Below are 26,578 nucleotides of genomic sequence, written 5' to 3'. Positions count from 1 at the left end.
TGGTTACTGTTACTTTAAAGCTAAACATTGCTTTGATAGCCCAGCTACATGTGTAATGATGTGCACGTAAACACTGTTATTAAGAGATTAAAGCTTGTGTGCAGTCTGTTACTAGAAGTACTAGATTTGGGTTCTTAAAAATCTTAGTATTTATTGACCATCAGTTCCCACATAGGGACCCTATAGAGATTAGATTGAAATTTAATCCCTATGGAGATGACTCTTCCAATGTTGCTGAAACTGTTTCTAAAAATAGTAATTTTCAAGTTTTCCAAATAGGTTTGTCTTGTTGGTTGAATGTGATGAGAGGCACTCTTGCACAATCGGTCTTCTCTCCCATTCCCCCTTTTCCTCCAAGTACCCACCAGCTTGGCACTAACCATGTGAAACACAAGACTTTGAAACATCAGGAGAGATGTCATCCTCTCCGCCCCACAAAGCCTATTCATTAGAGGTGCTGTGTGCACTAAGGGAACTGCAGCTGTACTTCTCTCTTTTTTGGTCTTTGGAGGGTGCAGAGGCCCCATTCCCTCCTCAGAAGAAAAGCATGCAGTAAAATAAACCAAGTTACCACCTACCATTCTTGTTAATTAAAACTTCATTATTTCAACAAAAAGCTTAGTTGTGTAAGTAAATGTTAATACAAAGTGAACTGCTCATCCCTTCCTCTTTTTAGAGAGGTTTTTTTTGTTGTTGTTGTTGTTTGTTTGTTTGTGTTTTGGTCGCACCACACAGCTTGTGTGGTCTTAGTTCCCTGAGCAGGGATTGAACCCACACCCTCTGCAGTGAAAGCACAGTCTTAACCACTGGTCTACCAGAGAAGTCCCTAGGGAGGTTTTGCTTCCATGAGACAAATCTTAGAGTATAATATGCCTGAAAACCCCTTGCTCCTCTGCTTTCACTGAGTTTCTCAAGAGCTGTTGAAAGCCCTTTGCCTGATAGTTCAGGGTAGAGGGCTGCCGCTGTTGCTGGGCTCACTCTGTGCGCCACATACTATGGTAGGTTACACTTGTAGAAAGTTAGTGAGAAAATGTTTTCTCATTTTTCTTTTTAAAATAAACTTTGACTTGGTATTGCCAACTTTATGAATTCTTTATTATGGTTTTTGATATGCCTTCTCTAGAGAAATCTGTTGATATAACTAATATTTTGGAAGGCACAAGTCTTCCATTGTCTATTATTGGACTCAGTACTGAGAGGTAATTCCAAATAGAGGATAGGTCCAGGGTAGCTGCCACAGTGTAGGTAGGGGAAAGATGACAGCATTTCTACTCCTGCTGGTGACTAAGCCTAAGCCAGCCTAACTAAACACCTTCCAGAGTTAATTTTGGCCTTCTCAGCTTTTCAGCTAGCCAAAGTCATTACTGGACCACAGAGGGAAATAGCAAAGCAAGGGGGGTGTGTGTGTGTGTGTTTGTGTGTGTGTGTGTAGCATATACAGAAGGTTATCATCATTATTCTAGAGAATTGGTTGGGTTCTCTAGGGATTCTCATGAAGTGATTTTGGTGGAACATCCTGTATCCCTCCCGAGTTGGGCCAGGTGCCTCACATTCCCAGTGCTTCCTCTGTACCACTCCATTGGAATAGAAAGCACAGTTTGTGGGGTGGTTGAGTTTGTAGTCCTGAATCCCAAAAACCTTAATTTTGATTTCTCTTGGCAGGCTGAGGGAAAATACAAAGATGATCCTGTTGATCTCCGCCTTGATATTGAACGTCGTAAAAAACATAAAGAGAGAGATCTTAAACGAGGTAAATCAAGAGAATCAGTGGATTCCCGAGACTCAAGCCACTCAAGGGAGCGATCAGCTGAGAAAACAGAGAAAACTCATAAAGGATCAAAGAAGCAGAAGTATGTAAACCCTTGTCTGTTGCCTCATTCAGTCTCCTGAGTGGACTCCTTTGTCTGCCCCTCATTCCCTATGGCAGACCCTGCACACTGGAGAACAATTAGGAACTATTTTGTGTAGTTTCTTTTAACTGTCAATTAAAGTCCCTAGATTGAAAATAGAACTTTTGAATGAAAATAGACATAATCCTTGTCCAAAGGAGGCCTCCTGGGAGATAGGCAGTTGATTTGGCTATAGGGACAGTGTGGAGAATCATGGGAATTTCTTTTGCTTTTGTTTTGGACATGTTCTTTGACATGTCCTTTCTCATCACAAATCGTCTTGCGAAGGTTATGTTTTAAAATGGCTCAAAGTTGTATTCAAGTAAAAACTGTCTGGTCAGAGAAACAGGGCAGAACTAGATAGGACAAGCTTGTTGATCTTAAATGCCTTTTAAACTAGTTTCACAGGCACTTCCAAGAGAGGTGTTCCAAATATTCTTTAAACAAAGGTAGCATTGTTGAACTTCATAAGGCAGCATTTATGCCAAGGTCTTGTCTCTATTTACATTTTTGAACGTTCCATGACTTTTCAGTCATGCGCATTAAAGGTTGCAGAATTGAAACCCCACGCCTTCCTGTGGGAAGCAGCACTACTTTTGTGTTCCTGAACTTTAACTGGCAAGCACTTTTATATCCATTTTCTGATAACAATCCTTTGAAATAAGTGAGACAGTTAGTAGACTATCCCTTTTGCCTGTTTGAAAGATAGAGAAGTAAGCTCATATCTTCTCTTTCACTATCCTTGCGCTCAGTTAACATACGCATTATGAGCCCTAACAGCTTTCAGGTGTATCCACAGATAGAGGATCTGATAATCCTCAACAGGAAATGGAAGTTGGGGTACAGTAGTCTTCTCTGGGGGAAAGGGAGTAGGACCCTTTAAGCCTTTCAGTCCTGGACTTGGATTACTGATCCTGATTTGTTTCCCTGGGACATATGCCACTGCCTCTGATTTGTTGTGTAACCTTAATCAAGTCTCGTGCAACTCTAGTATTTTGTGATTGGGGCAAGAAGAAAAATGATACTCATGCCACTGTTTTCACTGTATACAAAAACTCTTTCTCATATGATTGAAGAATGGCTCACCAAGATCACACAACTAATAAAAGGCAGTGTTGGGACTCAAATCAGGATTTTTGGAGTCTTATTTTTGAAAATCTCTTGAAATAGTGCTGAGTTCTAGGAGTCAAACATTTGAGTTATAAGAATCCGATGAGAATAACTTAGTAGGATTATTTAGTAGGATTCCAATATTTGTCTTTGATCTTCTCAAATGTTTGGGGGTTGGGGGTGGCTGTGGGGGTGGGGGGTTGGCAAGGTGCTTTTCATAATGGAGGAGGGTAATGATAGGTTACTAACACTTGGCTGGCTTCTCCCTGTAAGTCCTGTACTCCTGGTGGCTGGTACCCTCCTCCACTGCCACATGGCAGGGCTGGCCCCAACCTCTCTAGTATGTATATAGTGACTCACTGTATTACTCTGTCTAATTTGCCCCTGCTCTGTAATTTCCTCCAGATGAGGGGATGGATGGGAAATAACTCTGGGAAGAATTCTGCCAGATCCTAGGCTTAATGACCTAAACCTGTTTGAGTGCAGTGGAAAGTGGGAAGGGTTTGTGGAGTATTGGTATAATTAGTGCTAGGTTTGAATCCAAATCTGCCTAGTTCTGTCACCTGAACCTTCTGTCTCTAAGATGGGGAAAACAGTACTGAAATCATAATTGCCATTTACTATATGCGTGCTGTGTCAATGTAGAGTGTTTAAGCACGTTGTTTTTTCGATCTTTAGAACAGCCTCCCAAGACAGGTCATAGTCTTCTATGAGAAATAAAACTAACATAAAGTTGAAACAGATGGTAATGTGTAAAGCCTCTCCTAGCACCAGATACTCTCTGGCTTTCATGACAGTGTTCGTCTCCTTTTGTCTTTCCAGTTTATGCACATGTGTTAGAATGAGCTACCAGAGGCCATGCATGGACTATGTTTTGTCCCTCCTCCTGTATGTGTGTGTCCTGTGTTTATCACAGGCTCAGACATAGATATGTCAGTGAACATGACTGAGAGAATTGGGAGGAAGCTCCCCAGTTCCCTGGGTGGGTATGTTGAGGGTGAGTTGGTTTTTCTGGTTACTTGTCTTCAGTGTTCTCATCACAGACACACTCTTGATTGCCCTTTGCTCCTTACTCATGAGCCCCAGACAAGGACTGTACCCTAGAGGCCTCTTGTGTTTTCATAGGAAGCACCGGAGAGCACGAGACCGGTCCAGGTCATCATCATCTTCTTCCCAGTCATCCCACTCCTACAAAGCAGAAGAGTACACTGAAGAGACAGAAGAGAGAGAGGAGAGTACCACGGGCTTTGACAAATCAAGGCTGGGGACCAAAGACTTCGTGGGTCCAAGTGAGAGAGGAGGCAGAGCTCGAGGGACCTTTGTAAGACTCTGCCCTCTCCCTTTCTTTAAGCCCTTTCTCCTGCTAATTTTAACTATGTGCTGATCAGAACATTTATTTTATTGCCCTTGATACAGGTGATTAGGTCAGTAGACCCTAGAATCTGTGGTTTCCCATTCCCCAGGCTTTCCATTTTTTAATTTTTTTTCCCCCCTGTTCATAATCGCTTAGCCAGAAAGCCTCTTAGGGCTTCTGGTCTGAAATTCCTCACTTGTTTTAACTCCTGCTGTATGTAGGGAGGCCCTTATGGCATTGTCCCCTGTCTGGGCTATAGACTTGAGATAAACAGAAAGGGAATAGCTAAAAACCAGTTAACCAGCATACTGACTGGAGGACAGCAGGAAAGTATTTGAATAGAAGACAAGGAGTTGTTTTTCTCCATTCCTTACATGGACCCTTTGTTCCTTTCCCCGTTTATTGCCATAGCAGTTTCGAGCCAGAGGAAGAGGCTGGGGCAGAGGCAACTATTCTGGTAACAACAACAACAGCAGCAACAACGATTTTCAGAAGAGAAGCCGGGAGGAGGAATGGGACCCCGAGTACACACCCAAAAGCAAGAAATACTACTTGGTATGTGTCGGGATAACCAGGAAGGGCGAGGGGGCCTTTGACATACACAGTAGCTGATAGTGAGGCTTTGATTGATTTTTCTCCAGAACTGCGTGCAGGTATGGCACTGGTTACCTGTGTACTTGTTATAGTTCTGGCAAGATGACTGTTCTCTAGAGAGGCAGTCCTGACCTTGAAAGTGTTATCTAAGATGTTTATGGATTCCAGGATAAGTAGGAAAGGTTGCTCTTGCCTTTTTGTCTGTGAAATCGGTTTACTGCTCACCCACCCTAAGCCTCCAGCCTTTACAAGGGATAGAACCATTACCTTCCCCAGAGGTGGCAGTTCCACCTTGTCACGCCCCTGCACGATATGGATAGGAAGGACAGTTCTCTTTTTGAGGGAGGGCACCTGTCTCCAGAATGAAACACCACTGGAGCTGGGCTCTTCTAGGCCAAATTACTTGGCCAGTGAGAGAGCTCTATTGCCTTGCTGTGTTAACAGCAGGCTCAGGTCCAAGTAGATGTGACTGAGTGTTGTAATAACCAAGGTAATCTTGCTGCTGAGTCTGATCACCCATGAGGACTGGCCTGGAAGTAGGAAGCTGGGAAGCAGGTTGCTGTGTAAATCACTGTGCATAGCCAACTTCGCTTTTCTGGGGCTGCTAGAAGCTACTCTGAGAGGACTCTTGAACCTATATCTAGGAAAATGTTGGCTGGACTGGGCCCGGGATAGGTACTGGAGTGGGGCTGTTTAGAGGAAGGATAAAAGGCCGTACCTTCTCTGTCCCTGAAGGAGCATTGCCAACCTGATTAATTTAGGCTAGTGAAGAAGCAGCTGGTCCTTTAGCTGAACTAACCCCTCAGGAGCCTCAGGTACTACTAGTGTGCGTGGAGGGTTCAGACTCTTTGAAGTCATGGGGCTGATGAGGTAACAGTGACTTTTCAAAATCCTGTTTCATTCATTCTTTCATTGGTTCCCTCCTTCTTTCTCATGAGATCATCAGAGCGGGGATTGAGTTATAGGTTTTGTTTTTTCCCTACTCTGCCACACTGCCTTCTTGCATAAAACTGAGAAAGGAGAAAAGATACAAGACAGGAGGCTGGGTTCTGGCTCTGCCTTTGCCAGTACTGGTCTGAGACTGTGAGCCATCTGCCTTTGGTCTCACTGCCTGCTCTTGGCTGAGGGGAGGCTTGGGGAGAGCTGGATAAATAAGACTCCCAGCTGTGTGTGTGTTCTGTGTTGCTTCCTCTCTTAGCTTACAGACAACTCAGATCAGAAATAGTTTTCATGTTTGGGGAGTGATTGGCTTACACCCCCCACCCCCTCCTTGAGAGAGTGTGTTCTAAATAATATGGAGTTACTTTAAGTTCCCCTGGCTGTTTTCTCATCTGCATAGTGGAGGGTTGATAATGACAGAGTAGGGTAGCTGTGAGGATTAAATGAGATAATGTAGGAAAAGGTCTTTGAAGATTTTATCATCATCATCATTACAATGCCTACGCGGCTGCCTTAGAATTCAAGGAACTGAACTGAATATTCTCTTAGATCTGAATCAGTAGCATTTTTCGAGTGGGGACAGGGAGGAGGACAGGACAGAGGTTCGTTTGGGAAAATCACATTTGGGTAGGTACAGAGGAGAGGCTGCTCTTGTTTACCCTGGCATTGATGACAGTTTTCCTTTTCTTTTAAGCATGATGACCGTGAAGGCGAAGGCAGTGAGAAGTGGGTGAGCCGGGGCCGGGGCCGAGGAGCCTTCCCTCGCGGTCGAGGCCGGTTCATGTTCCGGAAATCCAGCACCAGCCCCAAGTGGGCCCACGACAAGTTCAGTGGGGAGGAAGGGGAGATTGAAGATGATGAGAGTGGGACAGAGAACCGAGAAGAGAAGGACAATTTACAGCCGACAACTGAGTAGTGGCCACTCTTGCTGGGAGCCCCTGCCCGAGGGAGAGAGGCGCCGGGAAGACGGCTGGTGAGGAGCTAAACAGAGGAGCCTCGAGAAGATTCTGAAAATCCCACCCCTACCCCCCACCAGCCATGCAAAATATCCTACAGCTGCCGAAGAGCATCCTGGCGTCCCACCAGACAGAGGCAGCTGGCCTGGGGTCAGGCCCAGCTCTTGAGCAGAACACACCATGTTGGGCTTTAGCTACGTGTTTCTCGTTTATTGTTGGTGTGTGGGGTGGGGGCTGGGGTAGGGAGGGCAGAGCGATAACTTGGATTTTGGTTTGTTCCCTGTTAGAAACCAACAGTTTTATTCTTCATTTCATTACATTTGGAGCTGAGGACTAATTTGATTTTCAGTCTCTTTATCCTTATTTTAAAAGCCCCCTCTTGTTTTTTTTTTTAGGCATATATAGTAACATTAGCAGAAAGATTTAATTTGGGCAACTTTGATTCTTAAGAGAAAACAAAGCATGTGAATAAATATTGATGTGTTCACCTCAGTTTGGGACCAAATTGCGTGGGTCTTTGTTAAACTTAGTTATGTATGTCGAGGAGGAGTTCAAGGCCTTTCTGACCACCTTGTGTTCCCCTTTCTGCGCAGCCATGTATCATGTGGTGTTGCTCCTAACCACACCCATGTGCGCACCTCCCCTCCCCCCAATATTTTCTGATTTCTTGTGGGCTGGGCTTCCCCTTCTCCACCAGCAGCTCCAGTATCCCAAACTTTCTAGTCCTGCTGATCCTCTCAGCAACAGGGGTGGAAACTGGATGGCAGTTTCTGGTCTGTTTTCTAAGAAACTTCTGACTTCTATTATCTTTACAAATATAAGATGAGAAAATAATTTTTTCAATATTTTTTATTAATCTTTTTATAAAATGAAAAGAAACTCCTATGATCGATTAAGGAAGGTGGTTATGGCTGGGTGGTTTGTGGGGGTTTTTTGTTTTGTGTTTTTTTCTTTTTCCTTTTTTTTTTTTTTTAAACCTTAAGCTTTAAGTTGAAACATTCTCCGATGTTTGGGGGGAAAACATCCTCTTAAAATGGGTCCTTGTGCTTGCCTTCTGGGGAGGCGGTCCTGAGCAGGTGAATCATATGGCATTTATGCATATGTTATATGCGGACTGCACCCACCTTCCCCCCCAACCTTTGCCTCCTGGATTGTTATGCTACTTCCCCCTTACTTTGCTACATTTCTATAGTTAAGTTGGTTTTACTTGAATGATTCATGTTTAGGGGGGGAAAAAATGAAAATACCCTTAAAATTTGTTTCAACTCCTCCTGCAAATAAAAAAATAAATGAAGTGGCAGATGTAAATGGCTCTGGTCATTGTCACCCTGAATGGGTGTGGGTGGGTGTGGTGGAGGGCAGGTGGTAGATGTCCCCCATAGCAGCTTCAGGGAACCAGAAAGATGAAATGTCGGGGGGGCTGGGCCCAGACTGTTGCAGCCCCATCCCCTCCAGCTGCACACAAGATTGTTCCGGGAGGAGCCTCAGCCAATCTGTGTTGAGTAATAACTCCTCATTCCCATTCCAGTGATTTTGCTTCATATCCTGTTTCTTAGACACCCTAGGAGAACCAGATTTTTCCACTCTTGTGTCATTGTAAGCAAGGACTTTGGCTTCCAAAGCAGTGGGGCAGGGGTCAAGGGGTGTGGATGACAGGCTTGGCCTTCAGCTGTGTGTTCACCACTAAGCAGGAAGATGATCTAAAAGCTAGCCCGGCCCACCTGGGACTGGCACTAACGTTTGCCAGCTCTGGCCTTGGCTGTAGGAAAGCACGAGTCTTGAAAGCTCCCAAAGTTGCCTTCCTGTCTTCCCCTGAGGAGAATCCCGAGGTGTTTCTGAAACCAAGCTAGGCCCCAGTGGAAAGGGTTTTTAAGCTCTTCCTTGAAGGGACTACAGGGATGAATACACCTTCCAGGGAAAGCAGCAATAACTTTGTGCACACTGAGCAACCACCCACTCCACCCATCCAGGACCCGTCTAAGAGCGGTTGCTGCCTGCTGGGGGCCCCACCCTGGTATGCTGTCTCGACTCCCATGCAGCTACTAATCAGGAGAGGGTAAGCCAGGGACGGCTGTGTGCCAGTGGCGAGTGGGAGACTCGGCCAAGGCTGGGATACGGAAGGGAGGTAGCTGGGCAGATAGCTTGTAGGGCAGCTGTGACCCCAGCACTGGCCAGAGGTCCTGGAGTCCTCACCCATAGTTGGGGCCGAGCCTGCCGATCCGGGCCGCCCCCTCTTACACCCACTCCCTGCACCAGAGCCCAACCTATGGGCTTGCGTCTCCGCCTCCTTGGCTTCACAATCTCGCGGCTAGTCCCACCCTACCTGGCCCCAGTACTCGGCTGCTAACGCTACGCCATCCTCCCTGCTCGGCTCCGGAAGGAGCCCTGGAAGCCATGGGTATGTGCAGAGGGTTTGGGGTGGCTCTTCTGCCTGGAAATAGCATTAAAAGCCTACACCACTACTACGCTCTCCCGCTGTCCACTCTGGGTCCGGGACTCGCGCCAGGGCCAGTCAGCCCCGACTGGGCTCTTCTGAACCGTGTGCCCGCGCCATCCTCCTCCCGCAGAGGTGCTGGTCCTGGCCGGATATCGTGCGCAGAAGGAGGACGAGCTGAACCTGGCGCCTGGTGACGTGATCCGGCAGGTGTGCAAGGGGCCCGTACGGGGCTGGATGCGTGGAGAGCTGGGGGGCCGTTGTGGCCTCTTCCCGGAGTCCCTGGTGCAGGTGAGGTAGAGCCGAGCCGGAGGTCAGGCGGCGGTTCTCTGCGCACTCCCCAGGGAGCTGAGAGTCCCTCTCTCGGTGCGCTCTTTCGCAGGAGATCCCGGAGACCCTCCGCTGCTCTGGGGAGGCGGCGCCGAGACCGCGCTGTGCGCGCCGCCGAGGTGAGTGCTGGGGCACGTGGACGCGCGCGCGCGGAGCCTCAGCTCCCAGATTGTCCCCAACTCGCCTTGAAGGGCGAGGCTCTGGGCGGGGCTGCAAGGCCACGGCGCGACCCGTGATTGGTTCTCGAGTACAATGCTCCGCCCTGGGGTGGGGCCTGGACCCACGAAGGGCTCGAGAGCGTCCTGCCCCTCCCCCAGCTCCGCGGACTGGAGCGTGAGACTCAAGCTGCTTCCCTCTCGACCGACACCAGGTCGCTCAGTCAAATTTCTGGGCCCCCGAAGATGGTGCAAGGCAAACTTCAACTACACCCCGGAGCAGGCGGACGAGCTGCAGTTGCAAGCTGGGGAGATTGTGGAAGTGATAAAGGAGGTGAGGGGATGAGGTGATGAGAGGGGTTTGAGGGGAGACAATGGAATCTCTGAGTGAGGAGACATGGGGGCTGTGAGGTTGTGGGTGATGGAATTGATGAGGGGCACAGAAATGGGAAAGTGAGGGAGCAAGGGAGGAGAGGGGTCATCAGGCAGAATCGGGGTGAATCAGGGTTTAAGATTGCTAGGGAGACCCTTGGGGCAGAACCAGATGCCCCTGCGTCCTCCCCCCTTCCCAGATTGAGGACGGCTGGTGGCTGGGGAAGAAGAACGGGCAGCTGGGAGCCTTCCCATCCAACTTTGTGGAGTTGCTGGACAGTGGGCCCCCAAGTGAGACCTGGACCCTGTGACCCCGTGAACCCCTGTGACCAGACTACAATCTTCAGTGACCTGCCCCAGTGGCCTGAACCTGTGATCTGCACATCTTGCCCTATGACCCCTTTGACCTCTCCCATGACCTCAAGTGCATTAGCACCCTCCCTAACCTCACTATCCCCCACCAGGCCTTGGCAATCCAGACATCCCTTCAGTCATCCTTGGCCCCCAGCGGCCTCCCAAGGTAAAGTGGGTGGAGTGGGCAAAGAGTTGGTGAGTTCCTCTTAGGGGTTTGGAGGCTCAGTTTGGTCCTTGCCCTGCCCCCACTAGCTGAGCAGCCTGACCTATGACAGCCCTCCAGACTACCTGCAGACAGGTGAGCACCTTGCCAAAGGGTCCCTCAAAATCCTCTTCCCCAAGCCCCTGTGACTTGGGGGAGGGGTTGCCCAGGTAGGCTGATGGAGGAGGGAGCCTATGACTTGTTTGGGGAGGGGATTTGGCTTCAGTGAACTGAACTCCCCTCAGTCTCCTACCCTGAGACCTACAGGGTCCTGTTTGACTACCATCCTGAGGCCCCAGACGAGTTGGCGCTTCGGAGGGGCGATGAGGTGAAAGTGCTGAGGAAGGTGTGCAAGGCACAGGGAGGGCACGGGGACGGGGGATGTTGAGAGGGTGGGCTTAGGGAGGGGAGGAGCTTGGGGGTCTGGCTCATCTCCCCACGACCTCTTGCTCTCCCAGGTCACAGAGGATAAGGGCTGGTGGGAAGGAGAGTCTCAAGGCAAAAGAGGACTTTTCCCGGATAACTTTGTGCTCCCACCTCCCCCAGTGAGTACGGAGCCAGGCACCCTGGTGGCAAGGGGCAGGCCACTCTGGACAAAGTTGAGGGTGGCGGCTCTCGCTGGACACAGCTGGAGGGCCACCCACAAACGAGGGTGGACCTAGAAGTGTGAGGGCTCCTCTTCCGATTCTGACACTTTTTTCTGCGTAGATCAAGAAGCTGGTCCCACGGAAAGTGGTATCTCAGGAATCAGGTGGGTACCCAGGAAGCCTGGGACTGGGGAGTGATCTCTGGGAGGCCCACCAGTCCAGGTGCTCACAGACACCCATAGCTTCCCAGTGTTCCAGTACACACCCTTAGGAGGTACTCTCATGGGTTAAAGGCCTGGTAGGAATGTCTGGTGGGTCAGTGTTAGGACTGTGTCACTTCGTGTGTATTACTACATTCCTGTTCCTCTGTCCTGAGCATGTGGCTATCATTCTCATCAATGACCGTGTTTACGTTTGTTTCATTTTGTGAGGAAATGTATGGATCGGTATATCTGGGTCTTTGAGACTTTGTGTTCAGGTATCTATCAAGTGAGTCAGAGAATAGCTCTGTTTATGTGTCAGTGTATCTGTGGGATGTGTCTTTATGTTTTAATGTAATGCACACAATCCAAAAATATATGTAACGTATGTGTTTTAAAACTTAACAACGAACACCCGTGGTCGGTCACCCAAACCCAAGAACTAGAATTGCCAGTGGTTTGTGTATTCCTCTTTCCCTTCTGCTCCTCTCCCCACATCAGAGGTAACCAGTAACCACTATCCTGAATTTTTAGTAATTCCCTGGAGTTTTTAGGTATATTCACTTATGTGCCTAAACAAGGTATCATTTAATATAGTTTTGTTTTGAGTTGTATAAAAATGGTATCATACGTTTATGGTTTTCTTGTTTCTAGTCAATATTATGTTTCTAAAATTCACATCCATGTTGTGTGTAGATGCAGTTTATTTATTTTTCTTTTCTTTTTAAATATTTATCTGGCCGCTCCAGGTCTTTGTTGAGGCACTCGGGATCTTCAGTCTTCACTGTGGCATGCAGGATCTTTTAGTTCCCGCGTGCAAACTCTTAGTTGCGGCAGGTGGGATCCAGTTCCCTGACCAAGGATCGAACCTCGGCGCCCTGCTTTGGGAGCACGGAGTCTTAGCCATGGGACCACTAGGGAAGTCCCTGTAGTTCATTTGTTTTTCCGTATTGTTTACTATTCCTTGCAGGAATTACTGCAGTTTGTGTATCTGGTCTATTCCTGGTTGGATGTTTTCACTGTTTATAGTTTCCACTCTTATAAACGGTGCTGCCATACACACTGGCTCCCAGTGTGCAGGCATAATGTTTCTCTAGATGTGGAGTGGCGCTCCTAGATAGTAGGGTATGTGAATAGTCAACTTTTATGAGGTAAAGTCACATTGGTTTCCAAAGGACTTGTACACTTCACTCCATCCCTGGTGTATGAGAGCATACTGATCCAAACCCTCTTAAATGCTTGCTATTATCAGATTTCATTATTTTTGTGAATCTGGCACAAAACAGCATCTCATTGTGGACCTCATTTCCCTGGTTAGTGATAGCTGTTGAGTTCTTTATATATTCTGATTATGGGATGTACATGTTATAGACAGTTTCAGCTTATGGCTTTTCTTTTTTTTTTTAATGAATAGGAGTTGTAAATTAAAAAAGCTTTTTTGAAGTAAGGTGATTTACAATATTATATTAGTTTCAGGTATACAACATAGTGATTCAAAATTTTTACCTCTTTTACTCCATTTAAAGTTATTGTAAAATATTGGCTATATTTTACAATAATAATAAATCCTTGAAGTGAAAGTCGCTCAGTCGTGTCCGACTCTTTGCGACCCCATGGACTATACAGTCCGTGGAATTCTCTAGGCCAGAATACTGGAGTGGGTAGCCTTTTCCCTCTCCAGGGGATCTTCCCAACCCAGGGACCGAACCCAGGTCTCCCACATTGCAGGTAGATTCTTTACCAGCTGAGCCACGAGGGGAGCCCAAGAATATTGGAGTGGGCAGCCTATCCCTTCTCCAGTGGATTTTCTGGACCCAAGAATCGAACTGGGGTCTCCTGCATTGCAGGTGGATTCTTTACCAACTGAGCTTTCAGGGAAGCCCAATAAATCCTTACAGCTATTCAATAATAAATCCTTATAGCTTATTTATCTATATATCATTTTTAAAAATTAGATTCCTCATATGATCTAATTTTTAGTTTTAATTTAATTTTATGATCTAATCATATGAATGATATATGATATTTGTCTTTCTCTGTCTTCACTTAGCATGACAATCTCTAGGTCTATCCATGTTGCTGCAAATAGCATTATTTTGTTCTTTTTTATGGCCGAGTAATATTCCATTGTGTATATATACCACATCTTCTTATCCATTCCTCTGTAAATGGACATTTAGGTTGCTAGGAGTAATTTTAATGCACATATATCAATCTTATCTTTAATGATTAGTAGGTGTTTTTCTTGTTTAAGAAATCCCTTCCATGCCTGAAGTTCAGAAAGACAGTCATTTATATTTTCTTTAAAACTTGTAAAGGGTTGCTTTTCATTTTTAAGTGCTTTTATCTATGTAGCATTGATTTTAGTGAGTGATCCAATTACACTTTTTTCCATATAGACTATCACTTGTTCTAGCACTATATACTATTTCTGCATGTGAGTTTTATTGTGTTTTTTGAAAATTAGATATCCTGTTTATTCCTGGGCTATAGAAATATGTTGAATCTGTAAATCCTTAATACTTTTCTATGAAGACAGTCAATTTCCTCTGTGAGTAGTGACAGTTTGGCTCTATCTTTTCACTTCTTACAACCTTTTTAATTTCATTTTCTTACTTTATTTTAGTGGCTAGGATTGTAATACAATATTGAATAGAAATAGTAATACTGAATATCATTACTATGTTTCTGATTTTAAATGAAATGTTTCAAACTTTTTCCCTTTCACAATGATATTTGATGCTTAGATCTTTTGTAAGTGTATTTTTGTCTGATTAAGGAAGGTTCTATTTCTTTTGGAATTTTTATCAAAAGTGGGTATCAAATTTTCCATTGTTTATGTGAATGATTTGAAATGGTTAAATGGGTTTTCTTCTTTAATTTGTCGATGTAAAGATATTTGTAGGATTTTCTAATACTAAATCACCCTTATATTCCAGGGATGAATTCATATTGGTCATGGTTTATTTTTTTTTATATGCTATTGGGATACCGTCTCAGTTTTTTTTCCCCCTTCAGATTTTCGCATTTATTTTTACTGTCTTCATCTGATTATCAATACTATACTGGCCCCTGAATGAGTTAAGGAATATATTTTTTTAAACCAATTATTTGTTTGTTTATTTTTGGCTGCACTGGGTCTTCATTGCAGCACATGGGCCCTTTGTTGCTGTGTGTGGATTTTCTCTAGTTGTGGCGAGCAAGGGTTACTCTCTAGATGTGGTGTACGGGCTTCTCATTGCAGTGGGTTTTCTTGCTGCAGAGCTCAGGCTCAGTACCTGTGGCACACGGGTCTAGTTGTCCCACAGCATGTGGGATCTTCCCAGGCTAGGACTTGAACCCATGTCCCCTGCATCAGCAGGCAGATTCTTAATCCCTGGACCACAAAGGAAATCCCAAGGAATATACTGTTTTTTTCTTTCTTATCTTTATCTTTCAGATCTTACATAAGATGAGAATCGTCTTTCTCTGAAAGCTGATAAAATTTGCTTGTAGATTCATCTGGTCCTGTTCTCTTCTGTTATGGGAAAATTTTAAACTACTTCAGTTTTTTTTATAGTTATAAGCAAGTCTGGCTTCTGGCTAAAATTCTTTTTTTCTTTTTTCTTCCCTTCCCCACTTTCTGCTTAAAGGAACAGAAATAGCTCACATTTTCAGAAGTTGGAAACCCACAATCAGGATGTTGACATGGTCGTGTTCTCTGTGAAGGGTCTGGGGGAAGAATCTTTCCGTGCTTTTTCTTAGCGTCTGGCGGTCTGTGGCTTATAGATGCATCGCTCTGTTCTCTGTCTTGGTCTTCATAAGGTCTTCTGCCCTGTGTGTCTCTGTCCAAATTTCCCTCTGCTAATAAGGATACCAGTCACTGGGTTAGGGTCCACCCTAACCTAGTATGACCTCCCTATAACTTTATTACATCTACAAAGACCCCTTTACAACTGTTCTTTAGAGGACTTTTGCTTTGGATCTCAGAGGGAGAAGAAACCTCACACCTTAGGAGATGTACACAAGAAGCCTTCTGTCTCCTGCTTCCTGGTTAACCATGGTTGACCAAAAATCTCATGAAAATTCTTGAATCGGTTCTAGTGAGTTATATGTTCAAATTATCCATTTAATCAATATTTTCTAATCATTTATATAATGTTTTTCATAATATTCTCTTACAATCTTTTTAATCTCATCTGTGTCTGTAGTTACATCTTTTCTTCATTTCTAATAGTGTTTATTTTTTCCTCTCTCTTTTCTTATTCAATCTCGTGTTAGTATATTCTTATTCAGTCTCCTGTTACTATATTCTTATTCAGTCTCCTGTTACAATATTCAAATACTTTAAAAAAAATTCTAACCATTTTTAAGTGTACAGTAGTGTTAACTATATGCACATTGTTTTGCAAAAGATCTCCAGAAATTACCTTTGTTTTTTAACTCTAGTTTGCGATTCTTTTTCTTTGGTGATATATTGACGAGTTTAGACTATATTAATCATAATTATTTTAAAATATTTTTCAATGATTCTTTTCTTTTTTCATGTTTAACTTTTTTCATTTTTCTGAAATTTGCACTATATATTTATTATTTTAGTGATTGCTCTTGAAATTTACCAGATGTATTTAACTTTACAAGTCTGAATTCAAAGTCTTAACCTTTCTCCTGAACAAAACCTCCAACTATTGTTTTTTAATTATTTCTCCTTTCAATTCTGTAAGTGTTTTGTTTTATATATATTTGAGGATTTGTTTTTAGGCATATATACATTTGTAATTATTATCTCTTCCTGATGTATTCACCTGCTTATCATTATAACTCTCCCTCTTTGTCTTCAGTAATTTTTCTTGTCTCAAAGCTTGTTCTGTCTGATATTAACATTTTGGTACTATTATGGTTACTATTCGTGTGATATATCTTTCTCCAATCTTTTATTGTCAACCTGTTTGTGTCTTTAACTCTGTTGTCCACAGTATGTGGTTGGATCTTGTTTTTTTAATTCAGTCTGACATTCTCTGCCTTTAAATTGGGGTGTTTAGGTCAGGAGTTAGCAAATTATGGTTTATGGGCCAAATCTAGCCTGTCATCTTTTTGGGGGAACATGGGTGAAGAGCTTTACTAAGATAAATTCACATACAATTCACTCCTTTAAGTGTACAATTCAGTGGTGTTTAGTATAGTCATAGTTGTGCAACATCACCCACTGTACTTTAAAAGTTATATATATATTTGACCGTGTTGGGTCGTGGTTGTGGGATGCAGGATCTTCGATCTTTGTTATGGCATGTGGACCTTTAGTTGCACCCACAGCTCTTAATTGTGGCATGTGGGATCTCCTTCCATGACCAGGGATCAAACCCAGGCTCCTTGCATTGGGTGTGCAGAGTCTTAACCCTTGGACCACAAGGGAGGTTCCAACGGCTATACTGTTTAGCCCTTATCCCACCAGTTTCCCCATTCTCCCCTCCCCATCCCAAGACAACCACTAATCTTTGTCTTGATAGATCTGCCTACATTTCATATACATGATATCATATAATATATGGTCTTTCTAATGGGCTTCTTTCACCTAGAATAATATTTTCAAGTTTCATCCATTTTGTAGTATGTATGTAGTTCATTCCTTTTTATTGCTTAACAATATTCTTTTTAAAAAAATATGTATTTTTATTTATATTTTTGGCTGCCCAAGGTCTTAGTTGTGGCACACAGGATATTTTAGTTGCAGCATGTGGGATCTATTTCCCTGACCAGGGATCAAACCTGGGCCCCTGTACTGGCAGATGGAGTCTCATCCACTGTGCCACCAGGGAAGTCCTGGCTATGAACTTTTGTGTACAATATTTTCTGTGGATATGCTTCTATTTCTCTTGGGTATATACCAGTGAAAGAAATTCTTCCAGGGGAAGATCCCCTGGAGAAGGGAATGGCAACCTACTCCAGTATTCTTGCCTGGAGAATTCCGTGGACAGAGGAGCCTGGTCAGCTACAGTCCATGGAGTCACAAAGAGTTGGACACAACTGAGCAACTAACATACACACACACACACACGATCTATTTTTAACTTTGAGAAGAACTGGCAGGCTGTTTTCCAAAGTGACTACCATTTTATATTCCTGCTAGTAGTGTATGAGGGCTGCAGTTTCTCCACATTCATACCAATACTTGTTATTATCTGTCTTTTGATTGTAACTATCCTGGTGGATGTGAAATGCTATTTCATTGTGGTCTTGCTTTGCATTTCTCTGAAAGCTAATGATGTGGAGTATCTTTTCCTGTTTATTGGCTACATGTATACGTTCTTTTGAAGAAATGGTCATTTGCCCAATTTTTAGTTGGGTTGGCTTTTTACTATTTAATTGTGGGAGTTCTTTATATTTTCTAGGTAAAAGTCCCTGATGAGGTATGATGTGCAAGTATTTCCCCCCATTCTTTGGGTTGGCTTTTCACTTTCTTGATGGTGTTCTTTGATGCACAAAAGTTTAAAATTTTTTTGAAGTCACACTACCCATTTTTTCTTTGGTTGCTGTGCTTTGGGTGTCATAGCAGTGAAACCAATGCCAAATCCAAAGTTGCACACCATATTGATTGAGTGCTCTTCAACCATGGCAGTGAAGCTGCTGACCCTTCTCTGTCCCACCCTGTAGAATGGCCGCATGGACCAAGGCAGCAGGGACTCGGGGAAGGAAGGGAGCAGGCAAGAACACCATCAGGCACAAATACTTCTCAGATTATTTTACACCTTTGGTCAGTATCCCAGTGCTGAAATGGTGGTTTGTCACTTTTAACCCAGCTTTATAGTTGCTGTGTGGGGAGAGGGTTTATCTACCACCTACCTCACTCAGCCATAGTCAAACCCTGCTTCTGTTACCCATTCCTTTTAACACTGCTTTCAAATTTTAACTCCTTGTCTCATTCTACTTCTGGTTTACTAATTCTCTCTCTAGCTTTTATCTAGGTTTAATCTGCTGTTTAACCTATACATTGCATTTTATTTCACAAATACTAACTCATTCCTTTTAACATCGTTTTCAAATCTTCACTCCTTGTCTCATTCTACTTCTAGTTACTAATTCTCTCTCTAGTTTTTATCTAGGTTTGATCCGCTGTTGAACCTATACACTGCATTTTATTTCACAAATGCTATTTTTCATCTCTAGTAGTTCAGAACTCTTTTTTTCTCTCCCCCAAAAATCTGCTTGTTTATGCCTAATGGTCCTTTTCTTGCATGCTCGCCCTTTATTTCTTCAGATATATTATGCATGACTGCGCTGTGTTCCCTTCCTGACACTTCCAGTATCTGCTGTGTGTTGCGTTTGCTGACTCCTGCTCTCAGTGGTCTGCCATCTCGTGTGTTTTAGGATCTTTGTATATGATCCCAATCTGTGGGAATCTGGCAAGTAGGGAAAAAACTTCCAGAGAGGACTTGCTTTTACTCCTGCCAGTAGCCAGAGGGCACCAACCAGCAGCGACCACTGCAGTCCTCCGGAAGAAGGTGGTGCTAGGTTCTCGCTGCTCTGTGGCTACCGCGCTGTGGGCCTGTGATGAGCCAAGGGAGCAATGCCCGGGCCACCTGCTCCTCACAGTTCCCAGGCTCTGTAGCCACAAAGTAGGGCTGCTCTCTCACTTCCTTTCTGGCCCCAGTTCCTCCCTTTTTTGTGGATTTCTCCTACCTCTCTTATGTCCAGTGGTGCCTTAAAATTGTATCCAAAAGCAGGATATAATTGCTGTCTAGTGGGAGGGTCCCACAGAACACCTAACCAGCCACACTATAAGAAGCTGGAGTCGGTTAACATTTCCTGAGCATTTGACTATATGCCAGCCACTAAGCACCTCACGGGTTGTCACTCAGACCTCACAGAACCCTACCGGATGGGTATTCTTGTTATCCATGTTTTATGGGTGAGGACAGAGGGCACAGAAAGGTTAAGTTACCAGCCAGGTTCCCACCCACCTGGCAAGTAATAGAGCAGGAATTCCAAGCCTGCTGTCTGGCTGTAGGAGCCATGCTCTCGCCCACTGCGACCCATTATTGGGGGATTCTGTTTGTATCTGGGTGTGATACCGTGTGTGTAAGTCAGCTTCAGCATGCGTGCATGTGCCCGGGTGGCTGTTTCTGTAGCTGTGGAGGTGAATGTCACTTGTGCGACTGCCTTCAGATGCTCACTGACTTCTCCGTGTGGCCTTCCCTGATGGCCCTATTTAAAATTATACACGCCCCCCCCCCCCCACTTATTCTTCCTCAGTACGACTAATAAATCTCTGGCGTGCGTGCTAAGTTGCTTCAGTTGTGTCCAACTCTTTGCAGCCTTATGGGCTATAGCCCACCAGGCTCCTCTGTCCATGGGCTTCTCCAGGCAAGGATACTGGAGCCCTCCTCCATGGGATCTTTCAGACCCAGGATCAAACCTGCGTTTCTTTCATCTGCATTGGCAGGTGGGTTCTTTACCATTAATGCCTCCTGGGAAGCCCAATAACTATCTAACGCACTCCATAGTTTATCTTTTTTTAAATATTGATTTGTTTGGCTGTATCCGGTCTTAGTTGCGGCATGTGAGATCTTCCTTTTGTCATGTGAGATCTTTCGTTGCAGCACGCGGGCTCCAGAGCACAGGCTCAGTAGTTGTGGCACGCGGGCTTAGTTGCTCCGCAGCATGTGGGATCTTAGTTCCTCGACCAGGGATCGAACCTGTGTCCCCTGCATTGCAAGGGGGATTCTTAAGCACTGGACCACCAGGGAAGTCCCCACAGTTTACTGCTTTTGCTTGTGTCGGTGCCTCCAGTAGAACACGGGCCCTCTCTGGCTGCTGTGGGGCCAGCACACCATAAGGGCGGGTGCAGCCCATGCCCAGGTTGGAGGCTGCTGCAGTGGTTCCCGTGAAGATGGTGTGACTTGATCTAGAGAGCGAAGTCGTGGAGGTGAGGATGTGTGGCTGGATTCAGGGTGTGTTTAGAACAGACAGGACTTACTGATGGTTTGTGCGTGCGGCATAAAGGAATAAAGGTGTCAAGGGGGACGCCTCACTTTGTCATCTGAGTGAGTGGGCGAGTGGGTGAGATGGGGAACACTGGGAAAGGGCCAGATTCCGAGGACAAGGAGGTTGAGAAGCCAGAGGTTAGCTCTGCTCAGTGTGTGATGCTAAGTGGAAATACTGCGAGGGCCACTGGGTATGAGTCTGGAGTCCAGGGAAGAGGAAGGGACTAGAGCTGAAAATCTGGCAGTTGTTGGCTTATTGATGATAATTAGACTCATAAGACTGGATGAAGTCTCCTAGGGAGTAGACATGATAGAGAAGACAGAGGAGGGAGTGTGGACTGGAAGCGGAGTGGCTGTTGCCGTGTCCAGGAAGCAGAAGAGTCTGAACCAGCCGTGGGCACTAAGCTGAGTACAAGTCGTAGAAAAGCATGGATTAAAAATCGGTGGGATTTGGAGCCGTCTCCCCACAAAGCCTCCCTGACAACTCTTTGGGGTGTTCCTGGGTGGTCAGTGTCCCCAGAGCTCCCAGCAGCCGGTCAAATATGATTCATCTCGTTACTAGTCCCTGGGCACAGCACAGGACAGGGTCAGTGACTCTTAGATGAAAGGAATGAGTGAGTGAACAAATGTCCCTCTTCCCTCCTAGCTCCTATTAAGGAACCCAAAAAGATGGTGCCCAAAACAGTCCTCCCTACAGCCAAGAAGCTGGTGACAGCTCCCACTGAGCCCAGCAAAACCAAGTAAGGAGCGGGGTACGGGGGAAGGAGGATACAAAAGAAATGCTGCTCCCTGCCCCCAGCCCCGGGTCTGATGGGGACATGTTTTAGGCCATCTTGGACACCCAGCGGAGACAGTCAGAAGCGCCCCTCCCGAAACTCCAGTAAGTCTCATTGCCTCCCTGAAGTGGGGTGAGCCCTGGGGTGGTTGTGCTAAGGGGACAGAGATGGGGATTGGCTTGGGGTCCAAGTAGGCCTGGATTCCTGAGGGTCTGGCTCTCACAGGCTCCAACAGCAGTTTCCAGCCTGGCAGAAAGCGATCTAAGACGCAGGCTTCCCAGCAACGCCCTGCAGCCAGTCAGGTGAGAGGCATGATACCTGGGAGAGCAGGGATCCTAGACGGAGGCTGGTTCCCAGGGGTGTGGCCTGTGAGGGTGAAGGATCCCAGGCTGAGGGGAACCAGACTCAGACCATCAAGGTACTCATCCCTTGGCTGAGTCCGCACCCCCATCACTACAGGATGAAAAGCAGAGCCGCCTTACAAAGGGCCCTCGTGTGAATAAAACCCCAGTTCTGAACAAGACCTCCAGCCCAGAGAAGACACCAGCTCTGGATAGGGCCCCCAAACCAGAGAAGACCCCACCTCCAGATAAGACCCCTAGTCCAGAGAAGACTCTGTTTCCAGATAAGTCCCCTAACCCAGAGAAGACCCCACCTTCAGAAAAGATCCTCACTCCAGAGGAAACCCTAACTCCAGAGAAGGTCCCTACCCTAGAGGAGACCCCAACCCTGGAGGACAAGGCCCCCAGTCCAGACAGGGTCCTTTCTGTGCATGAGGCCCAGGTCCCAGAAGTCCTACTTGAAGAAGAGGCCGCTGGTCCAAAGATGGCCGCTCCGGGGGACGAGGCCCCCACCCTAGGAAAGGTCTTGACCCCGGAGCCTGTGCTCTCTGAAGAGGCCTCCGCCGGAGCCAACACTCAGTCCCATGACTTCTCTCCGGAGGAAGACGCCCCGCCAAATGCCAGGTCTCTTGAGGCCACTGAGGCTCAATCCCAAGAGGAGGTGCACAAGCCAGAGGGGCCCCCCCTCGGCATGGTGAAACAGCCCCTGGAGAGGAGGGCCAGCTCCCCTCTCCAGTCCGAGTCCAACCCCAAGTCAGGGTCCGCGCCTGCCCTTGAGAAGGCCCACCCTCAGGAAGAGGCGACGACCCTCCTGGAGGAGGCACCAGCAAAGGCTGAGGCTACCCCCAAAGAGGAGGAGTCTCCCAAAGAAGGGGTGCCCTCCAAAGAGGTAACCCCTGCTCAGAAGAATGCGGAGTCCCAAACACCTCCCACCCTGCTCTCCTCGGCCCCGCCAAATCTCACAGACCGCAGAAGTGACGGAGACGACATGCTGAGGATAAAGGACCAGGTGGAGGCTTTAAGGAGGTCGCTGGAGCAGATGGGGGTGCAGCTGGAGTAAGTGGGGAGAGGTGCGGGGAGGCGAGGGGTGCGGGCTCTAGGCTTGCCCGGCCCACCCGTTCCCCTGGGTCTCCCGCGTCCGCAGAAAGAAGCTAACTGACATCTGGGAGGAGCTGAAGAGCGAGAAGGAGAAGCGCCTACTGCTGGAGGTGGGTGGGGTGCGGGTCCCAGGCGGGGCGGGGCAGGGCGGGGGTGGGCGGCTGGCCCTCCCCTGACGCCCTCTCCCCACTAGGTTCAGATGAAGCAGAGGGACCGGGGCTCCATCCACGCGCAGACGCAGACGCAGACGCACTGAGGGTGGGCCCGGGAGGGACTGCGGCGGGACCTGGAGCGAAGTCAGGCTCCGGCCACCCACGTCCTTGCACACGTCTTCGGAAAACGCCGGAAAGTAAACTCAGCAGAGTACGCGCGCCACGCCTCCCTGGTCCGTGCGGGGCGGGGCCTGCGCGGCGGGGCGGGCGCTCGCGCTAGCGTTCTCCGCCGTCCGCATTCCTGGCAGTAGCTCACGGGCACATCTGGCCAACATGTGGCTCCCATTACCGTTCCCAAGGCCTGCGCACGGCTATTTTTATCCACCGGATGGCCGGGGGAGGGTGTCTCCTACGGACGCCAGCTCCCCCCAACGCTGGAGAAATGGCAGGCAGTAGGGGCCCTGGAGGGTTCGGGGATCTGCCCGCGGGCCGGATTCCGGAATCCAGCTGTGCGCCAGGGGAGGGGCCGGGCCGGCCTGCTCTCCAGCCCAGACCCCTCCCAGTTGGTCTCACTGCCCTTTCAGAGGGACTCATAGGAATGCAGTGACGGACACGAACTCCACGGTCCAGCTCAGGCACACTTGGTTACACTGGGGGTAGTAGCGCCTTAGCGTCAAGGTCAGGGTCCCGAGGCCTTGTGTGCATGTGTGTGTGTAGAGACAGGGGCGACCTGTACCCAGGCGTTTCCCGGTAAGGAATGCACTTCAAGGAATGCGGTTGACTTGTGTGCATGTGTCTGTGGGTGCAGCAGGCGTGTATTTTTGCCATGTGTGAACTGAACGCAAGCATGTGTGCCGAGGTGTGAGTTGCATGGAAGGAGGTGGGCAGCCTGGTAGAGGGATCTCAACCCTAGGGCCCCCGACATGGTAAGAGCCTGGGGGTTATTAGAAGCAAAGGTAACAGAGGGAGACTGAGTCACTGAGAATGCAGCTTTCATTGGTCACGTCACCTCTTAACCGTCCCCCAGAGAGGGGATGGGGTCCCAGCGTCCTACCCTACCCCCAGGGCGTTCTGGCCGGACAAGGGAAGGGTGTGTCCCAGAGGGCCAGAATCCAGGCCCGATAGCACCAGGGGAGCCGTGGGGGCGGGCCCTCCATAGCACCGTGGGCAGGGGCAGTCCAAAGGTCCTGGGGCAGCTCCGAGCCCCTACGCATGTCCTGGACGCTGAGCACCTTGCAGCGCGAGTGGGGCCGGTCAGTAATAGTGCATGCGGCCCAGGGTGCCCGTGCCCGTGGGGCTGGGCCCCAGCGTGCCAGTGCCCAGCAGGTCCGGCTGTCCGGTGCGCCAGATCTCTCGCAGAATCCGTTCCCGTTCCTCCAGCCGCTGTGCCCGCTCCAGCTCCTCCGCGGAAGTGAAGACATTGACGCTCAGGGGCCCGTCGGGCTCCGCGGACAGCTCGGGGCCCGGCAGCGTGTCGTCGGGGCCCAGCCGCGTCACCGTGTCCTCCTCGTCGTCGTCGTCCTCGTCATCCTCGGCCTCCAGGGTGCTGCTGCGGGGGTCCCGGCGTGGGGAGGGGCCGCGGGGTCGCGGGCGGGGTGCACAGGAGATGCTGATGACTAGCAGGCACAGGGTGAGGAGCAGCCCAAAGCAGACGCCCAGCACGAAGTAGAGGCCAAAGCTCTCAGGGTTAGCTGGGGGTCAGAGGGCAGAAGTCATGGAGGGGGCCTGATGCGCGGGGGTCGTCCCATCTCGAAAAGACTCCAGGTTCTAAGTTGGGGGGGCAAAGACAGCACCCCCTATTTGAAGGACCTTAGTAGCTGCCATTGGGCAGTCGGGGGAGTGAGGATGGCGGTGGGTGGGAGTAGGTAACTGGCTAAGCGCGGGGGGGGGGGGGGGGGCGGGGGCGGGCGGCGTATAGTCAGTGGCGGGAAGGATGGGGTGGAGGGGGGCCTGATGGGGCGGGGAGGGGTCCGTGTCTCGGGGTCTGCCCTCACCGCGGATGTGCGCGTAGGCCGCCAGGCTGTTGCTGAGCAACTCCATGTCCCTTCGAGGGGCATCCATGCTTCTCTGGGGGCGCAGCTCCCCTGTCAGTCTGCGAGGTCAGTAAGGTCAGATCCTTCGCCCTCTCTAGAGCCGACCGTGTCCCCGCTTCCTCCTCGGGGCAGCTCCGCTCCCTGGAAGGGGGCAGCCCCAGCCAGGTTCCACCCAGGAGAGAGCGGCTTCCTAACTTCCTTGCAGACTTGGGCCCTGGCTGGGAGGGGGTAATTGTCCTTCCCCAGGCGCAGGCACCCCAACAACCTAAGGGACCGGGGAGTGAGCCGCAGGAGGCTCCGCCTCCTAGTGGGGTCCCCAAAAGAAGCCTGCTTTTGCCGTCCGGGAAGCGCGATGGAGGAGGGAGACGCGGGCGCCTTCCCACTCCCTGGGCGGGCTCCGGGAAGGGAAGCCGCCTCTCTCTTCCATCCCGCCCGCCCCGTGGGGATCCCTCGGCCCGGAGGCCGGGGCTCACTCACCGTCAACGCCCCGCTTCCCTGCTGCCCGGCCCCGGCGCGTCCAGCGGCCGCAGACACCCGGGGCCCGGCCGCTCCCGTCCCGTCCGGTCCCGGCCGCCCGCCCGCCTGTCCGCCCGGCTCGGCTCCCAGGCCGCAGCAGCGCGGGCCGGACTCGGGCTGATGGATCGGCCGGCGGAAAGTTTCCTCCGAGGAAAGAGGAGGGACGGGGCGGGGCGGGGCGGGGGAGGCGGGGAGGAAAAGGGCCGGGAGAGGAAGGGGAGAGGAGGGTGAAGTGAGGGGGGCGGCCTGAGGGGCCGTCTGCTCCCCCACAGGAAACCGCTGGGGAGGCGGGTTGCAGGGACCCGCCCCCAGGCTGCTAATAACAATAATGAGGATGGGGTTCTGCCGAGGTGCCAGGCAATGGGCTAAATCCTTTACAATATTTTTTTTCATTTAATCCTAACCCTATAACGTGGGGACCATTATCCTGGATAAGTCAGCTGAGTCATGGAGAGACTAAATAGCTTTACCCCAATGGTCAGGATTTGAACCCACAGTTCTCTGACCCCGGGCTCTTAACCCCTTCCCTAAACCTTGTCTTCCTCCCTGGAGGTCCTCTCACCCAGGGGAGACTGTCCCTTTCCCCAGTTCAGATGCCAGACCTCTCCCAGACGCTCTGCTACAATGTCCAGGGCCCGGGCTCTCCACCCCTCCTCTCAGAGCCCCCTTCACGAGTGTGTCCAGCTGGCCCAGCTCTGGTCGTGCAGGATTAATGAATGTTGGACTATGGCTTCAAGCCAGACCCAGGCCAGCCTTGCAGAGCCCAGCCCAGGGCTTCTGCTGGCCCCTGTGCCCTTCTGCCACCAGAGCACAGGGCAGAGGTGTGTTTGGCTCTGGGCTAAACCTGCTGGTGCATGTGTGTGCATTTCCACCCAGGCTCAGGGCTCGTGCCTGCAACATGTGTGTGATCAGCATGCGGCCAGGTCTTCTTCCTGCCCAGACTCCCAGGCCCCCCCTTTCGGGCCCCCCTTCCTGTGCTGGGCCTGGGGTGAGGGGGAGGCCTTCTTGGCAGGAGCCTTAGAGAGGAGGAGGGAAGGAAAGGGGGAGAGGAAATTGCAGACATAGCTGAAGGCACAGCCTGAGGCCTTGGGGCCAGTGACCCCCCTTTCTGTCCAGGCTGGAGACCCCCGCTCCCAGTCCTGAGTCTGGGTTCAAGCAGAGGGCAGATCTGGTTGGGAAAAGAACTAGGATGACTACCATGGGGGAGGGGAGAGGGGCTTTTGGTG

The 26,578-nt window shown here is 48.9% G+C and overlaps 3 protein-coding genes across 13 annotated transcripts in view; 2 read left to right on the top strand and 1 right to left on the bottom strand.

Annotated features, from left to right (window-relative positions):
- THRAP3 (thyroid hormone receptor associated protein 3) overlaps positions 1-8,142 on the top strand; it is a 70,167-nt gene extending 62,025 nt beyond the window's left edge. For 7 of the 8 annotated variants that reach the window (XM_055586381.1, XM_055586383.1, XM_055586386.1 and 4 more), the window contains 4 exons: positions 1,663-1,850; positions 4,125-4,320; positions 4,765-4,908; positions 6,581-8,142. In XM_055586381.1, the coding sequence (XP_055442356.1) occupies positions 1,663-1,850; positions 4,125-4,320; positions 4,765-4,908; positions 6,581-6,802 (750 nt within the window). In that variant the 3' untranslated portion in view covers positions 6,803-8,142. The remainder of the gene's footprint in view (positions 1-1,662; positions 1,851-4,124; positions 4,321-4,764; positions 4,909-6,580) is intronic. The other variant, XM_055586388.1, reaches the window with a different exon arrangement.
- A 123-nt stretch (positions 8,143-8,265) lies between these two features.
- SH3D21 (SH3 domain containing 21) lies at positions 8,266-23,668 on the top strand. Of its 3 annotated transcripts, none has more exons than XM_055586389.1 (16): positions 8,266-8,898; positions 9,410-9,567; positions 9,659-9,725; positions 9,977-10,095; positions 10,334-10,424; positions 10,598-10,653; positions 10,740-10,785; positions 10,935-11,035; positions 11,148-11,234; positions 11,398-11,440; positions 21,083-21,176; positions 21,264-21,316; positions 21,438-21,514; positions 21,672-22,609; positions 22,698-22,761; positions 22,845-23,668. In XM_055586389.1, exons 2-16 carry the CDS (start codon positions 9,514-9,516, stop codon positions 22,905-22,907), a joined length of 1,953 nt encoding a protein of 650 aa, XP_055442364.1. In that variant the 5' UTR covers positions 8,266-8,898; positions 9,410-9,513; the 3' UTR covers positions 22,908-23,668. The 3 variants fall into 3 exon arrangements, with proteins under 3 accessions (XP_055442364.1, XP_055442365.1, XP_055442366.1); XM_055586391.1 differs by lacking the exon at positions 8,266-8,898 and adding an exon at positions 9,046-9,240; XM_055586390.1 differs by lacking the exons at positions 10,740-10,785; positions 10,935-11,035; positions 11,148-11,234 and having other exon boundaries at positions 8,266-9,240.
- A 97-nt stretch (positions 23,669-23,765) lies between these two features.
- EVA1B (eva-1 homolog B) lies at positions 23,766-25,452 on the bottom strand. Of its 2 annotated transcripts, none has more exons than XM_055586393.1 (3): positions 25,314-25,436; positions 24,798-24,977; positions 23,766-24,494 (listed from the first exon to the last, which is right to left on the bottom strand). In XM_055586393.1, exons 2-3 carry the CDS (start codon positions 24,862-24,864, stop codon positions 24,058-24,060), a joined length of 504 nt encoding a protein of 167 aa, XP_055442368.1. In that variant the 5' UTR covers positions 24,865-24,977; positions 25,314-25,436; the 3' UTR covers positions 23,766-24,057. The 2 variants fall into 2 exon arrangements, with proteins under 2 accessions (XP_055442368.1, XP_055442367.1); XM_055586392.1 differs by having other exon boundaries at positions 23,768-24,494; positions 24,798-24,895; positions 25,314-25,452.
- Positions 25,453-26,578: the final 1,126 nt, after the last annotated feature.

Source organism: Bubalus kerabau, chromosome 6 (assembly GCF_029407905.1).
Source record: "Bubalus kerabau isolate K-KA32 ecotype Philippines breed swamp buffalo chromosome 6, PCC_UOA_SB_1v2, whole genome shotgun sequence".
In the NCBI taxonomy this organism is placed as follows: domain Eukaryota; kingdom Metazoa; phylum Chordata; class Mammalia; order Artiodactyla; family Bovidae; genus Bubalus; species Bubalus kerabau.
Note: the sequence above shows the minus strand (reverse complement) of the source record. Positions and strands in the feature narration are given on the sequence as shown.

Coding starts and splice junctions, on each gene's coding strand:
- SH3D21 (XM_055586391.1), top strand. Junction 10,425..10,597: donor GCTGGACAGTGGGCCCCCAA/GTGAGACCTGGA, acceptor ATCCCCCACCAG/GCCTTGGCAATCCAGACATC. Junction 21,317..21,437: donor GCGCCCCTCCCGAAACTCCA/GTAAGTCTCATT, acceptor TGGCTCTCACAG/GCTCCAACAGCAGTTTCCAG.
- EVA1B (XM_055586392.1), bottom strand. CDS start 24,864: ATGGATGCCCCTCGAAGGGACATGGAGTTGCTCAGCAACAGCCTGGCG. Junction 24,495..24,797: donor GGCCTACGCGCACATCCGCG/GTGAGGGCAGAC, acceptor TCTGACCCCCAG/CTAACCCTGAGAGCTTTGGC.